The sequence below is a fragment of the Leptinotarsa decemlineata genome, unplaced genomic scaffold, assembly GCF_025532065.1.
Source record: "Leptinotarsa decemlineata unplaced genomic scaffold, Ldec_3_MD MMD2_P_RNA_scaffold_5, whole genome shotgun sequence".
Classification (NCBI taxonomy): domain Eukaryota; kingdom Metazoa; phylum Arthropoda; class Insecta; order Coleoptera; family Chrysomelidae; genus Leptinotarsa; species Leptinotarsa decemlineata.
The window spans coordinates 3,820,480-3,842,372 of record NW_027412532.1 but is presented as its reverse complement, the minus strand read 5'-3'; the positions used below and the strand labels follow the sequence as shown (position 1 = coordinate 3,842,372).

Genomic DNA, 21,893 nt, shown 5'->3' with positions numbered 1-21,893 from the left:
TAGTTCATCATTCAAAACTCTCTCCAGTTTATCCCACTGAATATTCAAAATTCACATCATTCACTTCCTGACAATAATAAAGTTTGTTCGAAAATTAATCTGTGTGTCGCTGTCTTGAATTTATTGGAGTCTCTGGAGACACCCTACATTTTATTCTATGAAAAAAAGACATTGGCAGATCAAGATCTTCAGATGATGTGGTGCTGTAGGTTTTTCTAGATTTTCCTGCAGCTGAAAAAGCAAATGCGCCACTGGACTCAAAGAAGTCGCCCCGGAGCGCCAATTAATTTTTGTTGTTTGATAATTTCATGATTTTTATTACTTTCATCACATTTTTAGTATTTTTCTCAGACGTCAATGCATGAGATATGAACTCGTCCCTGGAATAGTGCATAGTGAAACTTGTTGCGGCTTTATGAACTGGTCAGTGAGAATTTCACAATAAACTTTTCATAGATGACACTTCTCACAAGAAAATTAATTTAATCGGAATTTATGTGACTGCCAGAGATTGTACTTCTTCAGGAGGGCTAGTTTTCATTCCCTTTTGTTCTAACACGTACTCTGTCAGAAACGACCATTAAAAACGATTGTTTTAGATCCCTTCAACGCCTTCATCCTTCATCGAAATCCTAAATGTTTCGAATCCGGGCATTATTGACATTATGTATACTGAATTATTCCTTTCCTATTAATTATCAATTAGAAACAAAAAAATGTATAATAATAATGACGTTTATTTGACAAGTAACAGGTCGGCCAAACGTTGGAACTATACTCAGGAGTATTGATACAAAAATCTAATAACATTGTTATTTTTAACAGATGCGTGATGCATTCATGTCCAACATGAATGCATCACTCATAAGTTTAAATTAAACGAAGTAGATCAGAAAAAAGTATTTTATAAAAGATCCATCTTTGAAAATTCTTGCATATGAGAAATCAACTCAAGTTATTCTTTTTAACGAAATTCTAAATGATTTCAATCTATAGTTATCAACAAGTATGTTGTTTGTAACGGTAAAAAAATGTATTTAATCATTAATCAATAAATTATTCTTTACAACTATCGCCATCTATTGATGGGAAGCTCAAACCTATGTTTTATATCATCGTGTTCTACAATTATAAAGAGAGTTGTCCTTCTTACATGTAGATGACGCAAGATATCCATTATTTCAAAAAGATTGATTGCGCCTGTTTTGTGAATTTCGATCCAAAATTCATTTACATTCTCCAAAAAATTGTACTTCTTTGTATATTGCGAACTCTTGGGTATATGAATAGACTTTTATAGTTGGAGTTCAATAATATATTCATTTAAAAATCGATCAAGTGGTTTTGAGGAATCTATCGAATTTTTCACTGTTAAATTGATTAACAAAGATATTTTCATAAACTATACCTTTCGATTTCATTTTCACAAAGTTTGTGAATATGAAATAAAATGTATTTTATAAAATTCCTATGGATCAATTAGAAAAATAACGATAACATATTTTGGTAAAATAACAGAGATAATAATTGCGGGATTTTTCAGAAAAAACAATGTCGAAGTAACGTTTAGGCCGCATACTAGGTTATTTAATTTCCTTTTCAATGTCAAAGCTAAAGTAGACAAGGTAGAGAAATCTGGAGTTATGGAATGACCATAAGCTCAATAATATTAAAAAATGGAATAAACATGAACATAAATTGTTGAGTATGCTTTCAACTATGGTAATAGTTCAATTGAATGGCTTTCAGGTCGAAAAATGTATATAACAAAAACAGATCATGATCAAATGTTAAAAAGCTTCAAATTGTGTAGTGGAGAAAAATAGAATCCTCAATGACTACGTCGCAGATTTCATCTGAAGCGGATTTTGAATGAGATAGCAGATTCAGACAACAAAGAATACATTACACATATTATACTATGATCTAGTGTTTTAATACGTAGTATACTCTTATTGAAATAAACAAACATGGCCATGTCGCTAAGAAATATATAAATCAAACTTTCCAATGAAATAAATAGTATCTAGCAGTGATTCGGAAACAATTTAGAGGTGAAGGAATACTTTAAATTCAAAAAGTTTTTTTTAATATAATATAATTTTATTATACTCGTATAATATAAATATAACCATTTCTTATGAGAAAGGGGATTTTCAAATTTGAGAAATAACATTGGCAAATTCAATTAATGGTTTTCCCAATATCTTTCATATATTTTTATGCATTTATTTTCCGAGTTCAAGGAGTTGGTTTCGGTAAAATATTGAGTTTGAACCATATTGTATTTCAGATGAAGTCCATCGTCTACATTATTGTTATAATAGCAGTTATTGAAGCTATTAGTAATGAAGAGTCTTGGGAGAACTTCAAAGTGAGTATTACCTCTATTCCATCTATGATTTTCATGAATAATCACAAGGCTGTATACAATAGAATCTTTTCAGATCACTTTTTCCAAATCCTATCAAGATATAGCGGAAGAGAAGCTACGTTACAATATTTTTCTTTCAAACGTGTTGAGGATCGAAGAACACAATGAGAAATATGAAAACGGTCAGTCTTCTTTCAGAATGGGTATCAACAAATTCGCTGATCTTACTCCTGCAGAATTTCTGGAGAGAATGGAATACTCGAAAAACCTGACGTTAAAATTTGACACCAAAAAGGTTGAAATCGATTTTGATGGAGACCTACCTTCAGTAGTAGATTGGACTAAAGATGGGGCCGTTACAGAAGTTAAAGACCAAGGAGACTGTGGATCTTGTTGGGCTTTCAGCACTGTGAGTTTCTATTTTTATTCTACATTTTTGCAGCCTAATGGTTCAGTTCATGTTCTATATTTGTCATCATCACTATAATGGTGATTTCAATGTTGTCAGAAAAAGAGCGAACTCAGTGAAAATTCCTTTGAAAGAACTGAAATAGTAAACAATAATTCCATTCAACTATACTTTTCTGCAGACAGGAGCTGTAGAGGGGCAATACTTCTTAAAAACTGAAAAACTACTTTCCCTCAGTGAACAACAACTGGTGGACTGCGCTACAGATGGTTGCTATGGTTGCTACAGAGGAAATAACAACAAAGCTATGGAATATATCATCGAATCTAGAGGCATTATGCTGGAAGAAGAATACCCATATGAAGAAGTAACGGGTACCTGCAGATACAATGAATCGCGTAGAGCTGTCAGGATAGATTCATTTGGAACCACGAAAGCAAATAACGAGAAGGAATTGCAGAAGGCCGTAGCCATCAAAGGGCCAATTTCAGTTTTGATCAATATGTCTTTGTTTTTTCTATCGTATTCTTCAGGTAGGAAAACACTTCACTCTCTTCATGGTTCAGAATTGTAACAAAAATATCTCCTTCATTACTAACAGTGATTCATTTACTGTCGTCATGTGTACTATTCATTCCAAACAATTTCTCATTTGCAGGTGTTTTGGATGATACGATGTGTGATAATTCAACGCATGAACTGAACCATGCAGTATTAATAGTTGGATATGGTTCGGAGAATGGTATGGATTACTGGTTGGTGAAGAACTCCTTTGGTACCAGCTGGGGAATGAATGGATACATCAAAATGGCCAGAAATCGAAATAATCAATGTGCGATTGCAGCAAATGCTATTTTTGCAATTATAAACTCATGAATTAATTATATTTTTCATTTGATTTTCTTCAGATGATGTGGTGCTGCAGGTTTTTCCGGGTTTTTCTGCATCTGCAAAACCAAATGCGCCACTGAAATCGAAGAAGTCGCCCCGGAGCGCCAATTCATTTTTATTGAATGTATTTTCCATTTCTGTAAATAAATGAAATGATTAAATGATAGTCACTTAAAAAATCTGAAAAGTTCATTTGTGATTCAGTAAGATAAATTCAAAGTCAGGAAAACTAAAAGTTGTTTCATAATAATTTTCCACTGATGATGATAGTAAGCACTCCATAGTGTTTGAGAAATGGATTTTCCCAGCATCCTCTTGCTGATGAAGATATAAATATCAAAAAAAAAAATTACCAAATCTTCTGATGTCATTTGGAAAACATGGGTAGAAGCACAGTCCATTTTAAAATGTTATTGATATACGGAAGCGATTGGAACCATTATGAATCATTGAGTGAAGGTGGTCTCTATATCTGTAAATTATAAATAGTGTGTAGTCCACTTCGAGGTGGGTTGACAAAGCAGCACAAGCATATCACATGCTTAGGTAATGTCGCCCCACTCGAAATGGAAATTTATTGTTTACAAATATTGTACTATATAATTGCACTGTACCCAATCTGAATTTATACATTATACATTATTATTATTATTAAAAAAATAGGGAGGGTGAGTGTAAGCCCACATCAGTTAGGCCACATGTGACCCATTGTACATTCTCCCGAGGAGTTGTCCTTCTAGGTCATCCTGTCCTTTCCAGGAAGGTGGACAGGTCGCTGAGAGACATCTCCTTTATATTGAGCATGGGTGTAACATTTGGCTAGTTCCGCAATTGTCGAAGTCATCAGGCCGTACGTGCCACTAGGTCCTAAAATTCTTAGTCCAGCCGCCTCCTTGGCTGAAGAGTCGACAATGAGATTACCTTCACTATTGGAGTGAAGGTAGGATTTTGGGTGGAGGTATCAGCTGTCTACTGTTTCAAAAACAAAAATCACCAAGCAGGTCACGAAATAATACTGGAAAAACATTCAAGAAACAAATCTTTTATTGTTTGATGTGAGATGTTTCATTTCAGTAAGAAATCAACAGTGAGGCTAATTCACATTTGAGTATTCGTATCAAAAAAAACGGAAGATATTTTTGGTTTGTCTGTCATTTCACGAAATTTACCTTTACCTGTTTGGCCTTCAGAAGGAATTAGATTTGAGCAGTCTTCGCTTCATCGAACTCAATGGTTTACTGAAGGGTATTTTGATAGAAGTTTGGTATCTTACTGTCTGCAAAAGTGTGGATATATATATATATATATATATATATATATATATATATATATATATATATATATATATATATATATATATATATATACAAAGAGAGATTTTATCGAGTGGGTATGATATAAAAATCAAAAATGAAACAATTAGTGGACACAACACTCCAAAAGTGGGGCAAACCGCGGACACGTGTTTCTGGCTATTGACCTCATCAGCGCGGTGTAGCCAAGTGTAAAGATGGGCAACACTTGTTTGCCGAAAGCAAGAAATAACACATATGCACGGAGTCAACAACAGAAGCCAACCGCACATTTGTGGTTCCAGTTAGAAGACCTAGAATTCCCAGGCTACATCTAACATGACCACGTAGGCAGCTATAGCTAGCTACCTGCGTGACATCCGGGTCCAGGATATAAATACAAAGAGAGATTTTATCGAGTGGGTATGATATAAAAATCAAAAATGAAACAATTAGTGGACACAACACTCCAAAAGTGGGGAGTGTTAGATATATATATATATATATATATATATATATATATATATATATATATATATATATATATATATATATATATATATATATATATATGAATATATATATATATATATATATATATAAATCGAAAATAATGACTGAAATAATCGACATGTTCCCGTGAGTTGGGCTACCTATCGGGCGCGTCTCCAGGTGGCGGATAGAGGAACGACCAGAGGACTGGGGGCCCTGGGCGGGAAGCCAATATATGGCCTTACGGACGGGATTGCTGGACTCCTGGTCAGTGGCAGAAATAAGTAGGGTGATGAAAACTTAAACTCCCCAGAAGCCTTTGCGGAACATCCCACCGTGGACCAGCCTACCCAAGCTAAGGTGTAAGGAATCGTGCCGACAGCTGAATGGCCGTGGGGTGATATGCGGGAACCGGGCAAAACCTCATCCTAATCAGCCTTTCTTTGGTAATGCAGGGCTCTGTCAGAGGTGACCAACACAAAAACAAAACAGAAACCCATCCCAAGGATGGACAGAATTGCTCACCTCCATCTATGGCGGTGGCTGGGGATGAACAGACATGTCCACCCCAATCTACCGCTCGAAATGAGGCTGGACATAGCAGATCACCTCGTGATGTAATACAAAGGCGGCACCAAGGCCAAAAGGAAAAAGAGAGCGAAAGAGGTAGGAGTGGCAGCAACTGTAAGTGCACCTTCCTCCTCCCTCTTTCCACCTTCAACATCGAAGGCACTTCCTGTGGCGGGGGCCAAGAGCCCCGGCTTGAATGAAAGCAAGGAACTGGCTGCCCCTGCAAGAAAGCTCCCTCACTTGTGCACCTGCACGGAGGAAACCCCAAGAAGGTTGATGACGCCGACAGAAATGTCGCTGCACCTTCCAAAATTTTCACGTGGGCCTCAAGGTTGCCAAAGAGAGTGTGTGTTCGGCGAGTCTTGGCCTACACCTGCCGATATAAAGGAGATGTCTCCTAGTAACCTGTTCATCTTTCTGGAAAGGACAGGATGGACGATGACCTAGGAGGACAACCCCTCTGTAGGATGTACAATGGATCACATGTGGCGTTAGTGGTATGGCCCTACACTCACCCTCCCTACACTACAGATACAGGATAAACATACTCAGACGAATCAATTCGAAAGTAGAAGATAATAAGTGTATGAAATATAGACGCATAGAAACGCCAATTTCAGAAAACTGTCATTTATATGGTATAGATTGTATGGGACCATTCTTTTCAGATTTTTTTTTAGATCATATCAACATTTTACACAGTGTCATTTTCATCTCAGGTCGATTGATTCACTCTTTGAACTCATTATACAGGGTGTTTCCTTACTGCGGTACGAAACTTCAGAGGGTGATTTGTTAGGTTGTTTGAAGGAAAACAGTTCCTAGTTGCTTCGTTTCTGAGATATAGGTCCTTGAAATAAAAAAAAACAATGTTTATAAAATATCATAAATATCATTACCCCAATTTGGTTGAAATTTGCTACAGTTTCTTGAAGTAAAAGGCGCTTAGTCAGCCCTAACTAGATTGAACTTATTGGGTCCAGTGGCGTCCCAGCGGGCACCACAGTAAACAATATTAGGAAAAAAACACCACAGACTTTTTTATTTAATTTTGTAGAGTAAGCAACTAGCAACTTTTTTGTCTGTTCTCCATATTGAGCTTCATTTTCAAAAAAAAAAAATAACTAAACTGAAAAATAAAAACCAAAAGTAAATAATTAACAATTTTGACCTTGACGTAAATGAGCAAAATATCTATCTTCTGATAAAATATACCACCGCAATCGATTTGTTATTCATTGTCTAACACGTTCTAAACTACAATTGTCAATTATTCAATTCACATCTAGTACGAGAGTTTCATGAACAAGAGCCTTCAGATGACCTCATGAATATGAATCTAAAGAATTCATATCAGGACTGCGAGCTGGCTAATTTTGAGGTCCTTCACTTCCAATCCATTAGGGTAGGTAATGTCGAGATGCTGTTGAGCAATAACATTGAAATGAGCAGAAGTCCCGTCGTACATAAATCACATGTTGCCTCTAACAAGTACAGACAGACACTTCTAACAAAATGAGTAAATAAATTCGCAAAGAGTCCATGTAGGATTCACCTGGTTATTTTGCTGGTAGAAAAAATAGACCAATTAGGTAGTTATCAATCATTCCTACCCAAAAGTTCAGCGGAAATTATTGCTGAAAATCACTGTCTTTAATAACGTGTGAATTTCTGTCGGCACAAAAATGGTCACTGTAAAAGTTCATGATAGCCTTAATTTGAAGGGTATATTTTTAGCAGAGATTGATTTTTGAGACAAAAAGTTTTTGGAACGGGCACACTTGCAGACCGATTTCGGGATCATTAGGTCGACTCTGTCAGTTGTATTGCCAACTGCATATGCAGGAAATTTTCTATGAAGATTCCTGCATTGAGGCCTGTTGGATATAATCCTACGCCCTTCGTGATATTAGCCAGGGAAGTAGTTGTTTTCTGATAAGCGTTAGTCCATTCAATCTACTGTGTAGGTATATTCGAGACTTTAAGTTAATTTCTTTAGATTTGTTTACTGCCAGTCTTCAAGCGTGTGACTGATAAGAAAGTTTTTCTTCAGAGGAATCGGGCAAAATTCTTATAAGCAGTTGGTTAGTTCCTCGTCCACTAGATGGAGTGATATTTTGTTGTTCGCTCCAACTAAGGAAGAGAAATGAAATAATATCAAAGAATTTCGATTATCAATTATGGAATATCATTGACATTAGGTCGATGATGGCCACTATTTTGCACTGACGAGTGGCTAATGACCCCGAAACTGGTCTGCAAGTGTGCCCGTTCCAAAATTGAAGGTTGACTCTTTCAGTTCTGCATATGCAGAAAATTTTCCGTGAAGACGCCTGTCGGATATAATCCAACGCCCTTCGTGATATTACCCAGGGGAGTGGTTGTTTTCTGATAGGCGTCAGTTTATTCAACCCACTGTGTAGGTATATCCGAGACTAGCTTGAACGTTTACCGTTCATTTCTGGTACTATTACTATTACCTGGTACTATTTGAAGGACCTTCTTTTATCGCATCAAGTATAGTTTCTTCTAGTTCAGTCGTTGTTACAATTTCTAGTTTTCCACCACCTGCATTTTTTTCAAAACTCCCAGTCTAACATAATCTCACATGTAGCGTTCTAAATGTTTTATCATCTTCTGTTGGAATTATTTCAACACCATTTCATACATTAAAAATCGAAAACAAACATTCAACAAAAAAATTGTCAATTACGTTGAAGCAAATGAAAAATATTTTGTTTACATCAATTATTGATTCATATGATGAAAATGATCCCATATTTTCCCTTTCGAGAAAGATAGACATCTACTCCGTATCATAATCCAGTACATAATGTCTGTTCAATATTTTATCTAAGATAGGTCTAGAATGATAAAGAGAACCCAGACAACAAAAAACAACACAGTTTCCGTAGCATATACCTACATTTTATTGGAATAAACAAGGAAACTGGAAAGTATATATACCATGATTACGATAGGAAATGTCATATTGAATCTAGCAGGTACTCAAAACCAAACTTATGGTAAGAAATATATTTTGATAAATTCTATTTTCTCACAGTGTCAGTTGTATGAATCGCGAACCATTTTCCAATTCTCTACCAGAGATTTGAAGCAGTAACAGGTTGAGAATTTTTCCTTCATGTAAACTTTGAAATATGCCTTATACAATTGAATAGTTCTGGAAAAGTATTGTTTTCTCTGTTGAATTCGATCTCAAACATATTTTATTTCAGATGAAGTCGATCGTGTGTATTTTTGCTATTGTAGCTGTTATTGAAGCTGTCAGTGATACAGATTCTTGGGAAAACTTCAAGGTTAGAATTACAGATTTCTATCCGTATAATGATTTCATTTCATTTACGATTCCGCCTCTCCCCTTAATATAAAGTGCCTAAATGTACATGATACGTTTTTCAGACCACTTTTTCCAAGTCCTATCGAAACATAGTGGAAGAGAAACAGCGCTTCAATATTTTTCTATCGAATTTGTTGAGGATCGAAGAACACAATAAGAAATTTGAAAGAGGCCAGACTACCTACAGAATGGGTGTCAACAAATTCGCAGACCTGACTCCTGAAGAATTCATGGACAGAATGAAATATTCGAAAAATTTCAAGCCAAAGTTTGTTACTCAGAAAGTTGAAATGGAATTTGATGGAGACCTACCTAAAGAAGTAGACTGGACCAAGAAAGGAGCTGTTACAGATGTTAAAGATCAAGGCGACTGTGGATCTTGTTGGGCCTTCAGCACTGTAAGTTTATATTTATGTCCACTATCAAGATTATTTATTCATTCATTGATTCATTTATCTATGTTTTCGTTGTTGCATATAAGCAATAACCGCATACACCAAATCATAGCGTTAGTAAAAGATATGTTTTCTCCAGAAAACTCATGTGTCAAAATACGTTTTTAGTATGAAAAATTGATTTTGCCACTCCATAAGCTGACATATTTGTGGATATCAATTGATGTCAATTGTTTTTTGTCCGACGGTGAGTATGTGTCCCTACAAAAATATAAATCTCTCAATTGTCACGTTCAATCTGTCAATTAACACATTTAGTCTGACAATTGGCAAATTTTGTCTGACAATTGACACATTCAATCTGTCAAGTGACACATTCAATCTGTCAAATGATACAATTAATCTGACAGTTGACACATTCAATTTGTCGAATTGACACATTCAATCTGTCACTTCACACATGTAATCTGTCGATTGCTACATTCAATCTAGCAATCGGCATATTTGTTCCATCAATTGACACATTCAATATGTATTTGACGTTAACTCAGATAGTTCCAAATATTTTCGAAATGAGTCATCAATGTATATTCAATGACGATGTCATTTATAAAAAAAATGGCAAGGATTGTCCAAAATGTTATGTGGGACGAACCGGACGTCACCTGAAAAACAGGTTGTCTGAACATGAAAGAGATACAAAAAAGTTGAATATTGCCAATCTAACAGCCCTCCTTGAGAGGGCTGTTGAGAAAACACAACAGAGAAAACACGAGAAAACACAAGGGAAACACAAGAGAAAACACCCACGATTTTGACTCTGCAAACCATAATATTTCAGATGTTCAATGTTTATTAGGTAAACGACTGTTTAGTGAGATGATCCACACTTCGAAACAAAAATATCTCAGCACTAGAAAAGACATAGAAGGACTGAACAGTGCATATTTCGATTTGTCAGATCAAATTCCTCAACAGTTTGGTACAAAGAAGTTTCCACCATCCTGTGAACACTGATATCTTTCTATCGTTCAGGATTTTAGAAAATTATAAACAAAAACGTCCCATTCCAATCAGTTTTCTCCCTTGATAGCATATTCATTTTGAATATGTCTGTGTTTTTATGAGTTTCATGTAGTTAGTCCTTATTTTCGTTTGTTTTCGTACCTATGTTGTCTGTTATATATACAGGGTGTAACTAAATAAGTGAAAAACATTTGAGGACGTGATTCCTCATCGGAAAAAAAGATAGGATCTTTCATATAAAGAAATTTCATTGGAGCATCCCTTGTTAAGATACGGCCCCTTGAAGGGGGTACATAAAATTTGTATAACAATTTTTTTCACAAGCACTAAAAAAGTTACAATATTGAAATCAACCTGACGTTTTGTACTACCAAAAAGACACTTGGCCAGAAATTTATTTGGTTCACCCCATGATTATAAGGGGTGGAAAACGCAACCCCTAAAATTGATTTCCAATGTAACTTCTTGTCTTATTATTTGTTTACCATTTAAAAATGTATTTCCGATAGCCTGTTTCATTCTAAACAAAAAATGTCTCTTGGGTTTTTTGCCCAAAATAAACTAGTTCGCAGCAAAAAATTATTTTACGAGCAACTACAGAGATACATAGTCATAAATGCGAAAATACGAAACTAATCTATCTAGTAGGTCGCTATTAGCGACACTGACAATTAAATTGGTATGACGCTGTCAGTTTGTGAATTTTAGAAATTGAATTATTACTAATTGTGTGTTGTTGTTCTTTTCTTAACTTGTTAATTTAATAATTCACTTGTTATTAAAATGGCAGACATAAATGAGGAAATGGCTGATATGCATTACGTTTACGGTCTGTGGCAGGGGAATGGGTTAGAAGCTTCTAGAAGATATGCTGAAATGTATCCTCAACGGCAGCATCCTTCACAAAGAATATTTGCTTGACTTCATCAACGATTACGAGAATATGGTTCATTCGACAAAAGAACGCAGGATTGTGGTCGCCATCGAGAAGTACGAACACCACAGCTTGAGGAAGCAGTACTTAATTTGATTGAAGAACAACCTACTACCAGTTCTAGAAAGATTGCTTTCCAGCTAAATGTTGATCGTATGACGGTATTCCGAATTTTAAAGGAACATCTCTTATACCCTTACCATCTGCAACGAGTACAGGCACTGTTACCGCGAGACTTTCCAAACCGTCTTGAATTTTGCAATTGGATGCTGGAAATGATTAGAAGAAATTGTGACTTTCTGAAGACGATAGAATTCACAGACGAATGTAGTTTTTCTCGGGACAAGATTATTAATTTTCATAATTACCACATATCTATGGGCTAAAGAAAATCCTCACGCTACTGTCGAAACTAACCATCAAGAACAGTTTTTTCCTAACGTGTGGCTCGGAGTTATTGGTGATGATTCAATTGGGCCTCATTTCCTACCTCCTCGATTGAATGATGAGCAAATGTTCAATTTTTAAGAGAAGTGCATCCAGTACTGGTGGAGGAAGTTCCTTTGGGCATCAGAAGGGATATGTTTTTTATGCATGATGGGGCTCCCGCCCATTTTAGTCGAATAGCACGTCAGCATTTAACTGAAACATATGCAAATCAGTGGGTAGGTCGAGGAGGACCACAGAACTGGCCCGCTCGATCCCCGGATCTCAATCCTCTCGATTTCTCTATTTGGGGCCATTTACAGCATTTGGTTTATCGTACTCCTGTTCGCGATGTAGAGGACTTAAGAAACCGCATCATCGATGCGTACAGGGTAATCAGAGAGACTCCAGGAATATTTGAGCTAATACGTGGCTCAATGCGCCGACGTCTAGACGAATGCGTAATGTCTGAAGGTAGATATTTCGAACATTTACTATGATTTCTACATGTTGTGTGTTTTGTTATCGATAAATTAGTTTTGTTTATTACCCTTTAATCGTTTAATGCAGGTACTAACTACAATATAACAATAAATCCAGTTCGCATTTATGACGATGTATCTCTGTAGTAAAATAATTTTTTGCTGCGAACTGATTTATTTTGGTCAAAAAACCCAAGAGACATTTTTTGTTAAGAATGAAACAGGCTATCGGAAATAAATTTTTAAATGGTGAACAAATAATAAAACAAAAAGTTACATTGGAAATAAATTTTAGGGGTTGCGTTTTCCACCCCTTACAATCATGGGGTAAACCAAATAAATTACTGGCTAAGTGGCAATGAAGTTTCTTTATATGAAAGATCCTATCTTTTTTCCGATGAGGAATCACCTTGCTAAATGTTTTACACTTATTGAGTTACACCCTGTATATTTTCAACGTTTCTTTAACATGAATAAACTAATGTTTGGTAAGTCCACTTGTTTATATTTCTTACAACATATGATATTAGTAAAAACTATAATAATTTGCAATATGTATCGGTATGTATGATGTTTCTTTATGAAATTATTTCATTATAGAGCCCTTATGATAGATTTAATAAAGTCAGAAATGTTGGAAAAAATCTAATTTATCAAATCAAAAAAAAATGATCCTTTTCCCAACTGATAAAAAAAAAGCATTTGAAAATATTGTAAGGATCACTGAAGCTGGCAAAAATAAATTCTATTCATCAATATTTCTTGTAGACAGGGTCCGTGGAGGGTCAAGTCGCCATAAAAACTGGACAACTATATTCCCTCAGTGAACAACAATTGGTAGACTGCGCTACAGACTGCTCAGGTTGCGATGGGGGGTATATGGACAAAGCTATGGATTACATCATTGCGGCTGGTGGCTTCATGATGGAAAAAGACTACCCATACCATGAATCAGACGGCATATGTAGATTCAACAAATCACGTGGGATTGCTCAAATAGATGCCTACAAAGACATAGAAGCTGATGACGAAGTCGCTCTCCAAATAGCTGTAGCTACAATAGGACCTATTTCAGTTGCGATAAGTGCATCTGGAAATTTTCAGTTCTATGAAGCAGGTAGTGATTATCTTTGATTTTGCCACAGGTCATCATAATTTCAACAGTGACAGAGATTTCGAACTTCCTCATAGAAATATTCCTGGTAATTTTTCTCGTTTCTTATTCATGTTCAGATCCAAACAAGTTCTTGGCGGATTTCTTGCATTCAAAAAGTCCTACTTGATATAATATCCGGGCGATGTTCAGAATTACCATTCGATATATTTATTCTTTTGTATGTATTGCTTCCTTCAACAATTATATTTCATTCATGCCATTAAAACAAGGAAGAACTCTCTCATATTGAGACATCTTCATGTATAATGATAATTCAGAATGTTTTTTTTTATTTGCAGGTGTATTTTTTGTTACAATGTGTGGCAACGAGGAGTTCAACCTAAACCACGGAGTACTTGCCGTTGGATATGGTACAGAGAATGGTAAAGACTTCTGGCTAGTGAAGAACTCCTGGGGTACCAGCTGGGGAATGGAAGGATACATTAAGATGTCCAGAAATCAGAATAATCAATGTGGAATTGCAACAAACGCTTCTTATCCAGTCACGAAGTCATAATTTGATTAAAAAAAAATTTATTATATTTTCCGTTTTATAAATCATGTTATTCTAAGAAACAATAGAAGAGTTTTTTGAAAACTCAATACTTCACTTTGCATGTCCCCTCTTCAGGAAGATCCCAAAAATCAGGAACGCCAGAAAATTTTTAAAAATGTGTCTAGTGATTTTGCCAGGAATATAAACAATAATGGATAAGGACAATAAAATAACCGTGAATACCATCTGAAGAAAATGCTCATTGAGTGAGTGGAAGAAAAATTATTTCCTTGAAAAAGGCTACAAGGAAAATAATGTCTTTCGAGAAAGAAGCAAAAAAGCATTTTCTTAAAAAAAAGTAGATTGAAGAGGAATTTCATTACGGGGAAAAGATGGAGAGGAACGGCTTTTCTTCAAACCATACGAAAATGTTTTTATATTTCACCTGTATTTATTACATAAGAGAGAGAACAATCAGCTGAGACCTTTGTTGCTATTCATAGATCTCGTATTCCACATTTTTCGATTTCAAAGCTTTCGAAGACACCTTAACACTTATTGTCACATACTGGTCTCATCAATTTCAAGACAAGAAACAAAAATTCAAAGATGTTTTCATGAATCCCCGACTATTTGGAAGTCATAGTCCTTCCATATGATCCAAAATACACCAACGGGCTTGGCTAAATTATCGAAACTATAAATATGTAATTGGCTATCAAAAATTCTAGTACACTTCAATAATTGTTGGACAAGACGACGTGAATAAAAAAATCGGGGATTTACGAAATTAACTGTGAAGATTGCGATAAAAAGTTTGTTGGTCAAACTAAGCGCCTTTTATATTTCGGGATTAGAGAACAAAAACAAATATCAACCATCAAAAATCACTTTATTGTTTTTCAAAATTTTCCTCACGAAGATCTATACACTTTTACATGCGTTTGAATCAATTGTCGAAACACTTTTGCCACTTTGTTACATTTTTTCAAAGTTAGGATAAACTTTTTTGAAGAAGGGTTCATTGATACATTTTTTATTGTTTAAGGTTTCGACTTTCTTTGTTTGAAATGTAATAAATAAATTTAAATCTGATATAAAATTATTGAAACATCAATTATACCAGGACAGGCATAACATATGATTAATTAGATTAGTTTGAAAATATAAAACATCAGATGTGTGTTAATAATTATAGAATTTATTTGAAATATGAAAAATCTTGTAGGAAAATGAGGTAAACAATAAATAAAGTGAAAGTAACATATAAATAATTAAAATAAAGAGGATGATGGAATCAATTATTAATTACACCTAATTTTTATATTATGTATGTTTTTGACTTTTTATTCATTGTCATTTTCATTTAAAATCACAGTGAAGAACTGCATGTTCTCATTGAAAAACTAGAAGGGTCCTTTATTCGTTAGAATTGAGACCCCTGAGTAGTATTTTCACTGAGACACATATAGCAAGTCAAGAATAACACTTTTGAACCACCAACACAATAAAAATAAGTTTGAAATCTGCCAAACAGTGGAACTGGTGAATTTTTTTCTAGAGTATTGAATTTAATGACTGCAAAGGTTATGTTTCAATATACGTAAAAAATTAAAGAAAATTGCCAATTATGTCAGAACAAACATGTAAGTAATAAGGAAGTAAAAAAATCCTTCGAGCCGGATTTGAACCAGCGACCTATGGATATCTACAAGTCTTTTTCCACTACAGTCCACCGCTCTACCAACTGAGCTATCGAAGGTTGATGATTCGATAGTGAATCTATCGACACATCTATCGATCGAAGACACGTCACTTCTTTTTGTTCTTCAACAACAAAGTTTCTTTGAACAACTGCGACAGCAGTAGTAACTAATATTGATTACGTTTCAATGAAATGAAAAGTTGATTGAACTATTTTATAAAATTGCAAAAAAATTCCTTCGAGCCGGATTTGAACCAGCGACCTATGGATATCTACAAGTCTTTTCCCACTACAGTCCACCGCTCTACCAACTGAGCTATCGAAGGTTGATGATTCGATGGTGAATCTATCGACACATCTATCGATCGAAGACACGTCACTTCTTTTTGTTCTTCAACAACAAAGTTTCTTTGAACAACTTCGACAGCAGTAGTAACTAATATTGATTATGTTTCAATGAAATGAAAAGTTGATTGAACTATTTTATAAAATTGCAAAAAAATTCCTTCGAGCCGGATTTGAACCAGCGACCTATGGATATCTACAAGTCTTTTCCCACTACAGTCCACCGCTCTACCAACTGAGCTATCGAAGGTTGAAGATTTGAAAGTGAATCTGCCGGTCAGCCCATAGACTATAAAAGTAATAAATAATGAAAATTCTAAGGGGCAGTATTCATTGATAATTTATTCATTGGCGTCATTGTTTTCTCAATAACCATATGTAAATACAAATCAATACCATTCAAAATACAAATCTAACTGAAATTACTGAATAATCATTGAAAAATATATGTCTATTCAACATTTCCAGATCCAATAAAATCGATACAACCTGAATAAAACATTTCGGTGGCATTTTTCAAAATACGATTTTTATTCAGAACAGACTGAAGAAAAATACTCGAGACTTTCACAAAAAAAAATTCCTTCGAGCCGGATTTGAACCAGCGACCTATGGATATCTACAAGCCTTTTCCCACTACAGTCCACCGCTCTACCAACTGAGCTATCGAAGGTTGATGATTCTACCGTGAATGTGTCGGTCAGCCCATAGACCATCAAAGGAGTACCTAATTAGAGAAAAACGAGAGGTGAAGAACTCATGGAAAATTTGTCTATGTGCCTCATTGTTTTCGCAAAATCAACTGAAAATACAAATCAATGAACAACCTAATCTAATGAACCTTTTTCCTGAAGTACGAAAAATCACTCACTAGCAGCGCTAGAGTAGTTCGGTAGGGACAAAGCCTAAACCTCATATAAACATATATGGTAAATGGAAATTGAAAAAGAATGTTTTTAACAGAAGATGTTCCTGAAGCAAAACTAAAATTTGTAAAGGATAACAATTAAACGTTGGCTTGCATGCTGTAATTTAAAAGTACCTATCTTGAAAAAAAGTGAATTAATAGACAGGTTAGTAGGTATACAGACTCTAGTAAAAGAGTAGCGGTAGATTCAAACTGTAATAAATGAAATTGAAAATAATTATAAATTTCAGATTTATTTCCTAGTGAAATATGAATCAAATATATAGATGGTAATGATATAAATTTAATTAAATATAATAAATGGATATGATTTAATAAACGATTGAGGTTATCTCAATCTAATCAATGTTAATCAAGTATGAAAAATTCACTATTCATTTCATGTTTAGAGCATACGCATGAATATTTATTTATTTTTGGCACTGTTAAATCCACTCTCCTCGAAGCATGTATCCATTTCTTACATCTAACCTCATGAGGTTTTATAAATGGTATATAAAACACGTTTTCTTCCGGATATCGATTATCTGACGACAATTCACAAAACAACAATGCTTTGTTGGCATTATACTAGCACAAAATAATTTTTTTTATAAGATTCATATTTTCAAATATTGAATTAATATTACGTAAATAACAGTGTTTTACATGTGAATACTTTGTCCCTATAACTAGTGCTGCCTCTTGTGACACGTTCGCTGTACTTTTCTCAGGCTTATTGAAATTACTGACTAATTATCATCAATAAATATGTGTTAGGAAGTTGAGAAAAAATTAATACGAACTAAACACAACATTTTGGAACAATTTTTTACAGTTCTGCTTTAATTCTGAACAGACCAAAATAAAAAACAAAAAAAGCTCCTTCGAGCCGGATTTGAACCAGCGACCTATGGATGTCTACATCTTTAATTCCACTACAGTCCACCGCTCTACCAACTGAGCTATCGAAGGTTGAAGAATTTTCGGTCTTTTAATTATTATAACATTGCAATGAACTGATTTCCACTCAAGAATTTTTGTATTTACAGATTTTTCAATTTGCAAGAGTTATTGTTATTTATTATTCGCTTATTTTCTGAATGACGAAAAAATCAGTTCGTCATTCTTATCACTAAACATTGTGCATTTTTTATTACGGTAAAACCGAACCTGTCGTAAGGCAACTTTTATTGCATTGCACAAAAGCGGGTTGCATATGGAATGCTTTACAGATTTATTTACTTAAAAATGTGATCTTGACTTTTGGCCAAGGGAAGGGAATTTTTAGATTTTTTATGAAAGTCTCGACTGTGTGAAAATCCAGAAATTTTCAGGAAAGACTGATGAGAAATATATAAATTATTCCAACTGTTTATGGATCTAATTACAATTGTACCCCTCATCAAGGTGAATTTAATTGAAGGAACTTGTCTCTAGGACAATGGGGAATGTTTCTCAGTTTGGGTTATAACAGCAAATGCAAGTTTCAACAAAATAAAGTTGAGTTTAATTCATGAGTTTCTCAAATTCACTTCGGAAAGTATTCAAATTGATGTTTCAAATGTTGGGTTTAAATTTTTGAAGGGATTTGTTTCTAATTCACATATTAGCAACAGCGCCTATATCAAGTTGAAATAATTTATACTTACCTAGATATTCTACTTTGGAATTGGAAAATTATCTTTATAAATCAACAATCAAGGCAAAATATAAATCATAGTTCAATACTACCTCCACAAGCCACATAAACAACAGTTGTTTTGTTATTTATTTATATAGAGGAAGATAGATTAGGTGCACAAAATGTCATATGTCACAGAATGTCTCGGAACTCGGAACATAAGTAAACAGAACAGCACGCCTCTGAAATATGTTATTTTTGTTTGTCTGATACAGGTAACAGATTCATTGTCCTTTATTAGCTATAACTGATATTGACAAATGGTGAAATAGAAACAAATCCATTTAAATATTTCAAAATATTTTTTTAAGTGAAAAGTTGAAATGATAAGTTTAAAATGCGTTGTTTCAGAGCTCTTTTATGAAAACTACTTAATCGGGAGGAACATTCCCCACTTCACTACATTTTACGACAGAGAAATCTTGATAATTTTGACATAGTCAAACCTCACATCAACAACAAAAAAACATTAAATTAGACTGAAAATAATTTTGAACAACACATGTAATAATGATTGAAATGTTTTTTTGTTTTTTCCCCATTTTTTTACATTGTTTTCATCCAAAATCCATAAGCAGTGCTTATGGATTTTGAACAAAATTGTTTTGCATTGAACATCCACCTCAATCAAAACTCACTTCAGCTAACATACAATAAAAGGGCTACCGGAAACTGCCGAAATGAATCTTTTATGAGTCGTGGGCGTAACATAGCAGGTAATAAAACCTTTATATGCCGCACCTAACCGCACAAGGGCAATTTGTTTGACATAAAAATGACAAATCACTATAATAAAGGTCCATTATAAGGCACGCTGAAACGTAGTGACGATTTCATGAATGGGCACATTCACTTGCCTGTTACACTACTCAAATCTCAATGAATTTGTTTATAGAGACTAGAACGGGTGTCGAAATGGGAACAATTGATGGTGATTTGTCACGGGATTCTCAGATGTGTTTACTTTTGACGTTCCCATTAAGATCTGAATACCGTTTTGACACCTGTGTGCTTTTTCGGGCAAATTTGAGGCCGGGGATGCTGATTTGGGTTACCTGACAATATGATCGAATTGAAAGTTCGGGTTTTTTGCAATCAGAGATTGTGGGTTATTCTTGAATTACAAATTGAGTCCAACGGAGAAGACTATTTCGGGAAGATATACATAGCTTTAAAAAAATATTCATTTCGAAATTAAATCTCAATACCTACATTCATTTCTCCGAACGAACCCACATAGTATGTTGTGGAAAAGGCCTGTCCAAAAACATCTACTTCCCCGGATAATATCACGCTGGACATTGTATTATATACGACAGTCATTCATACAAAACACTCCACAGAGGGTCTTGCAGATCCTTGTTTGTCCAGCAGCATCCATTTTCAAAGTAATTCCTTTTATATGAACATCTTGAAAAGGAATCTCAAAATATTCACCTTTCTCAAAAGTAACTGCTGTTAGATAATCGAGAATCACCAGCAACACTACCTATTCTCTGAGAATTATCTAGCATAAACGTCCAGCATGATATTAGCCGGGAAAGTAGTTATTTTTCGACAGACATTTTCCGAAACTTACAGTGTATACTTCAAAAGACACCATCCAATGTTGAGGCGAAATTATATATGATTTTCCATCTTCCATAATACTCATACAATGTGATATATCTGTAGTATCCAAAGTAAACACTTTTTGGAAAAGAAAAGTTTTGACTTTCTACTTCTCTATCGTTATACAAAAAGTTTGGGGATCCTCCAAAGAAAGGAAGGAAGCAATCTGGGAGAAAAATTCTTCACGGAACAGCTATTTTCATGTAAATTTACCGTTTTATATGAACGCTGAATTATAAAATAAACATTTTTTCTATTCCGTTTGTATTTCAAAAATTCGTAATGGAATTGAATCAGATATCATACACAGAATTCCTACACAATATAATCAATGAAAAAAGTAAAATTTCACTTACATGTAACAGTGGTAGACAACCGGATGTTTCGTCGTAAAACACTTGTGTTACTTGCTCTTCAGTACCAAATTTGGATAACATAAGAAAAAACACTCAATTTGTGCATAAAATCATGACTATTTTATTTGTTATTATTGTTACTTATTCTGTTGTATATCTAAATATTATGACCAAATAAATTATTATTATTAATCCAAGCCAAAGGAATTCTATTTAAATTGAAAAGATACAATTTTAATTCATTGAACGGGCATATGTTTTTTTTAAAATATATCCTTCTAATTCAAACACTTTTTGTCCATTGACAATTTTCTGTTCTTTATGAAAAAAAGTGTATCATTGTTATTCATAATATTGATGAATATGTAAATCATTTCAAGATAATTACGTTAGTTGACTTACTTTTGTTCTACTATTTATTTGTCTTATTTTTCAGTCAGTCAGTCACGAGTCATTCTAATAAAATTTTTGTAATATAATTCATCCGTCTGATAGAAATATCAGTTGATTGACGTATTCATCATCAAAGATCTGAATATTTTTTTACAGACTAGCAACCTGAAAGTCCCAAGCTTCCACTTTATCAACGACAATATCAAAATCATTCAAATTAATGCAAACATCCCTGCACCTTCACCAAAAAATGTCAGGAATATACATTTCAGGGAATTTGCGATGTATTTTTTTTATTTTTCATTCAATGTGATAATCGAAAGGAAAACTGAAAACCACAGAAATGATAGGAATCCATTTGAATCTTCAAACATTCATAGGTAACAAAAAAGTACTTCATTTGCCCCGAAATATATTTGAAATAAATTTTGTCCTGGAAAAAATTAAACTTCAGAATGGAAATATTTTTCTCATCCAAGAAACAGGAAGGGATCGCTTCACAAAAAACAATCATATTCAACGGTTTCTGTGTTACACTATCATGAGTAATTGAAACTAAGAAGAACTGTTTTGAATAAAGCAGACTCT

The 21,893-nt window shown here is 34.3% G+C and overlaps 2 protein-coding genes and 5 non-coding genes across 9 annotated transcripts; 2 read left to right on the top strand and 5 right to left on the bottom strand.

Moving 5' to 3' along the window:
* Positions 1-1,946: 1,946 nt before the first annotated feature.
* Positions 1,947-3,664, top strand: LOC111516853 (cathepsin L-like peptidase). Of its 2 annotated transcripts, XM_074169269.1 has the most exons (5): positions 1,947-2,054; positions 2,294-2,374; positions 2,448-2,783; positions 2,965-3,316; positions 3,442-3,664. In XM_074169269.1, exons 2-5 carry the CDS (start codon positions 2,294-2,296, stop codon positions 3,657-3,659), a joined length of 987 nt encoding a protein of 328 aa, XP_074025370.1. In that variant the 5' UTR covers positions 1,947-2,054; the 3' UTR covers positions 3,660-3,664. The 2 variants fall into 2 exon arrangements, with proteins under 2 accessions (XP_074025370.1, XP_023028722.2); XM_023172954.2 differs by lacking the exon at positions 1,947-2,054 and having other exon boundaries at positions 2,077-2,374.
* A 5,313-nt stretch (positions 3,665-8,977) lies between these two features.
* On the top strand, positions 8,978-14,411 carry LOC111511108 (digestive cysteine proteinase 1). Of its 2 annotated transcripts, XM_023167113.2 has the most exons (5): positions 8,978-9,054; positions 9,268-9,348; positions 9,452-9,787; positions 13,421-13,769; positions 14,108-14,411. In XM_023167113.2, the coding sequence occupies exons 1-5, from the start codon at positions 9,052-9,054 to the stop codon at positions 14,323-14,325; spliced, it is 987 nt and encodes a 328-aa protein (XP_023022881.2). In that variant the 5' UTR covers positions 8,978-9,051; the 3' UTR covers positions 14,326-14,411. The 2 variants fall into 2 exon arrangements, with proteins under 2 accessions (XP_023022881.2, XP_023022899.2); XM_023167131.2 differs by lacking the exon at positions 8,978-9,054.
* Positions 14,412-15,974: 1,563 nt separating this feature from the next.
* Positions 15,975-16,066, bottom strand: TRNAY-GUA (transfer RNA tyrosine (anticodon GUA)). The gene is given in 2 exon segments: positions 15,975-16,010; positions 16,030-16,066. It is a non-coding gene; the product is annotated as a tRNA-Tyr (tRNA).
* A 177-nt stretch (positions 16,067-16,243) lies between these two features.
* Positions 16,244-16,335, bottom strand: TRNAY-GUA (transfer RNA tyrosine (anticodon GUA)). Its single transcript is given in 2 exon segments — positions 16,244-16,279; positions 16,299-16,335. It is a non-coding gene; the product is annotated as a tRNA-Tyr (tRNA).
* A 177-nt stretch (positions 16,336-16,512) lies between these two features.
* TRNAY-GUA (transfer RNA tyrosine (anticodon GUA)) lies at positions 16,513-16,604 on the bottom strand. The gene is given in 2 exon segments: positions 16,513-16,548; positions 16,568-16,604. It is a non-coding gene; the product is annotated as a tRNA-Tyr (tRNA).
* Positions 16,605-16,935: 331 nt separating this feature from the next.
* On the bottom strand, positions 16,936-17,027 carry TRNAY-GUA (transfer RNA tyrosine (anticodon GUA)). The gene is given in 2 exon segments: positions 16,936-16,971; positions 16,991-17,027. It is a non-coding gene; the product is annotated as a tRNA-Tyr (tRNA).
* A 1,117-nt stretch (positions 17,028-18,144) lies between these two features.
* Positions 18,145-18,236, bottom strand: TRNAY-GUA (transfer RNA tyrosine (anticodon GUA)). The gene is given in 2 exon segments: positions 18,145-18,180; positions 18,200-18,236. It is a non-coding gene; the product is annotated as a tRNA-Tyr (tRNA).
* Positions 18,237-21,893: the final 3,657 nt, after the last annotated feature.